Genomic DNA, 4,345 nt, shown 5'->3' with positions numbered 1-4,345 from the left:
CCCACCCAGTACGTGGAGAACTTAGAGACAAAAATTATGCAAAAGAATTGATTAAGAATCCTTTCTTTAATTATGTTCCAAATATCACATTAATATGTTGATAAATAAAAAAAGTTACAGGTGTTTAATGAGATTAGTCTAAATTCATGATTATTTTAGAATTTAATTGAAACTCATGAGGGGTGTATTTTGGCCAGAAATATAGTAACGAAAGGGTTAAATAGTGGAGATATTATGTTGCTGTGGGCTCGAACTATGCAAGAAGTTAAACATTTTTTTTACTAAAACACAACCGGGACCCTAAGTAAGGCATGTGTAGAATATGAATGAAATTGGCTGTGTAGTTCCCGAGTTCGAGGGAAACGCACGCACGCACGCACACGCACACATTCTCATTTTTATATATATAGATTATCCCATAGTTTGGGGATTTTGATGTTGTGAGTGTTTAATTTTTAGAATTACATTGTAGGGTAGGTGTGAGAGGCAAGCTCTGGCCAGTTTTAACATAAAACAGGTAGAATATTTGGACTGGATATGGCTGGTTTAAATGCTAAAGGATTAATGGCTGTTAAAATCCAAAAGATCTAATTTAGTAAACTAAATAAAATTTTCAGATTTAATTATTGCAAATAAAATGTTACCTATTACATTGCTTCTACCCTTGTATTGCTGTTTATATATATGTGTATATATATATATATATATGAACTGCAATAACTTTCCATTTAAATAGGTCTTGAAAATCAGTAGCAGTTGTAAGTCTTACTTATATTATTTTTTTCATTTTTTAGGTCAGCTCATCTTATTTCTGCCTATCGTCCACGTTGTCCAATCCTGGCTGTTACTAGAACTGCACAGGTTGCTCGCCAGGCTCACATGTATAGAGGAATTATTCCAATTTATTATGAAGGTAAGTTAACCCTCAATTGAATGATTAAACTATGCAAGATATGTACAATTTTGTTTATTCTTAGAGATTCTACTACTTTTAGCAATCACTAACACGATGAACTTATTGTTAAAATGCATGTGAACAAAGTACTGCATTTTGTTAAACAGAGAAAATACCAAAGTAATTAAGACAAAATTATTAATTAATGGCAAATGGGTTTATGAATACATTTGTAGCGCAGATATTTTCCCCATTAAGATGATTGCTTTTAGAAGCCAGTAATAGCAAACTATTTTGTTATATCTAAGGTAACCATTTTGTCAGATCTAATAATGACTTTATAAGTTTGGAAGTTTCAAGCTATGGTGAAACTTAATTAAATTTGTTGGTAATATCAATTTTCTATTATCTAAGCAAGACTTGCCTACTATGGAAGGCTGAAAACCTGAGTTCACTCAATTTGTTATTGAATCCTCAGCCAGCCTAATATAGAATGTTTAGTTGGAACTTAGTATTTTATTAGCTTGTCTGAACTTGGAATATTGGTTGGTTTATGAAGGAAGATCTGAATACCAAATTGGGTTAAAGGCACTTTTTTTATTAATGCCTTATCATGAACATTTTTGTATTGCAACATGGATCAGTAAGGATACCTTGGGCATGTGATGGATCTTGAATAACACTCGGCTGGTGAAATGAATTGATGAGCTTCAATAAAGTTTTATATTGGTAAAAGAGATGATTGAGGTGGCTACTAAATGTGAAAAAAATCTTGAGCATGTTGTAAAAGTTAACCAATTTGTTGTAGGAATTACTCCATAATTTTAGCATTTCTACTGAGTTGTAATATTAGTTGAAGGGTTACTATGTATTTAGAATTTAATTTTTTTACAAAATTACAATTTATTTCCATTCTTAAGTGAACTTTAACATTAAAAATTCCTTTTCAACACAAGGTTTGAAGTTTGGTTTCATTTAATGTTTTGGTTGAATCAATTGTTAACAAGTTCAGTAAACTAAATTTTGATCATTGTAGAATTATCAAGGTATGTTGCTACATACAAAAGAAAAGTTATTACTTTCATTACATTAAATCAGTTTCTAATACATTCAAATATGTTTATCTTTTTCCACAGTAATTCTTTAGAAATTTGAGAAAATGTTATTTAAATGCTATTAGCTGTGTATCATATCATCATTTGATTTGAAAGTTTGTAATGTATTTGTTTCACATTGTTTTATTGTTTTTTAAATATTTTCAATAAATTGTTTGTTTCATAAATGATTTCAGTTTAAAAAATGTTTAAGTTATATATTTTTATTTTGTAGAATATTATTAGTAAGGGGATATTCCCTTTCTCTTACATGTTCCTGGTAAAATTTCTATTCTAAAAGCAAATTATAATTTCTTCATTTAATTATAATTATAATTTCTTCATTTAGTTTCATTCCAACAATTGTCATCACTGTTATTATAGTTATTAAGATTATCATTTTCATTCATATTTATCTTGCATAAAATTTTAAGTTCAATTTCAAAAGGTTCAGATTTTTTAAAAATAAGTTTACTTTAAAATCTTGAAAATATAAAGAAAAGTGATGAATTAAAAAACCTTAATGAAACATTATATATATCAAATTGTTTCAACTACTTAAACAGTTACCCTTTGTGTGCTGCCCATTATTTTATTTTCCTTATGCCTGTGTGTTGTTTTATACATATTTGCATGAATTTGATTATTTTATGAAATAAAACACTTAATGCATTTACTTGTAAGCATTTCTAGGTCTTATGCTCTGTTTAAATTTCCTACACAGAGAAAAGAGACAGTCAATGGACTGAGGATGTTGATAAACGCATTCAAAGAGCTCTGGAGGCTGGGCATGACCATGGGTTTATCTTCAAGGGAGTTCCTCTAGTGATTGTGACTGGTTGGAAATCTGGTTCAGGCTTCACTAACACGCTGAGACTTATCAATGCACCCGGCAGAGATGAAATGACTCCTATTATGTCCAGTCACTTTTGAATGATGTGATTTTGATGATGCTGGGTTGCCAGTTCTTTAGAGACTTACTCTAAACTCCTGTTTCAATTTAGTGACCTTTTTTTCTTATATAGAATAACAGATGTCTACCTATCTTAAATAGGGACTTACTTTGTAGAAAATACAATAGCTTACTTTAAACGATATATCCTTTCCATGAAAAGTGTGGCTATAAAATTGACTTTAGTAATACCTTTCGACTACCTCTGCAGCAACATCTAGAATATTTAAGTACAATAATACTTGGAGTTTTCGTTTCTCAAATTTTCATTTCTTTCTATGTTAATCCCGATGGTGATTTCATTGTCTTTACTTTCAAGACGAAGGTTTGCATAAATTTCTGTACAAGAAACTTTCATTGCTAAGAAACTCAATTTGAAAAAAATAATCAAATCTGATAGAAAAAATAACTATCTGAAGCAAAATAACACAGTTGTTAGTATAAATAACATTAGTTCAACTTCAAAAATTATTTTGTTTGTAAAGCTGTTTTAAAAGACTCAAAAATCTACAATGTTATACTGCTGCAAGTATTTCATTTGTTTGATTCATTTTTTTTTTTTTTTTCAACTGGGACCAGAATTTATAAAATTTCAAAATGCAGTTTTGATATTTTAGCTGCTTGGTTCCTTTGTAATTTTGTAAACTAAAAATGTTTCATATTTTAGTTGATACTCATTGAATAAGACAAATATAACTCAATATATTTGGCAAATCTAATGTAAAATAACTTTACTTAGTTGTAGAATTTATTGTAATACATTTCCTGAATATGAAGTCTTAAGTTGAGATAATTATTTCATATATTTAAAACTCATGAATAGATTTTTCTTTCAAAAGTCTTGTAGGAATACTTTCTATTTGTTTTAGGTTTTTAATTTTGATATTTTAGGAAGTTTTTTTCTTTCTGTTTTATGAAATTTTCATTTTTGAGATACAATATTTCAATAAATTGTAGATTTGTTTGTGTCTAAAATGGTTTGTTAAATTGTTAATAAATGCGTGCAAATACTTTTTTAGTCGTCCTTGTCATTTATCCCTTATTTATTTGGGGTTTTTTTTTTTTTCCTCTTTGAAACTGACAAGTTTAATCCCATTTTAAAATCTACCTCCTGCTTGGAAGTGCTTTTGGCTAACATATAACTTTGGTTAACAAATTGCTTACTGGTTTGTTTTTTTTTCTGCAATGTGTACCCAGAAAGCTTCAATTTTCTGCTGTCTCCAACATTGCTTTCCTTTTCCCCACCTATTCTAACATATTCTTCATCTATTAGGTCAGTAAAAGAGGAATTAAATTTTAACAATTTGAAATGTTTCTTTAATTTTTGTCCATGTAGTGGACTGGAAAAATGCATCTCCATATGGTTGCTTCACAACAATATGGTTCTGGGTTTGATCACACTTT

At 29.0% G+C, this 4,345-nt stretch overlaps 1 protein-coding gene across 3 annotated transcripts in view; it reads left to right on the top strand.

Annotated features, from left to right (window-relative positions):
• The window catches only part of LOC106876437 (pyruvate kinase PKM), a 47,766-nt gene extending 43,812 nt beyond the window's left edge, over positions 1 to 3,954 (top strand). For all 3 annotated transcript variants that reach the window (XM_014924983.2, XM_014924981.2, XM_014924982.2), the window contains 2 exons: positions 795 to 913; positions 2,714 to 3,954. In XM_014924983.2, coding sequence (XP_014780469.1) covers positions 795 to 913; positions 2,714 to 2,922 — 328 coding nt within the window. In that variant the 3' untranslated portion in view covers positions 2,923 to 3,954. The remainder of the gene's footprint in view (positions 1 to 794; positions 914 to 2,713) is intronic.
• The last annotated feature ends 391 nt before the right edge of the window (positions 3,955 to 4,345 follow it).

The sequence above is a fragment of the Octopus bimaculoides genome, chromosome 18 (assembly GCF_001194135.2).
Source record: "Octopus bimaculoides isolate UCB-OBI-ISO-001 chromosome 18, ASM119413v2, whole genome shotgun sequence".
NCBI lineage: Eukaryota > Metazoa > Mollusca > Cephalopoda > Octopoda > Octopodidae > Octopus > Octopus bimaculoides.
This window is presented reverse-complemented; position numbering and strand designations above follow the sequence as displayed.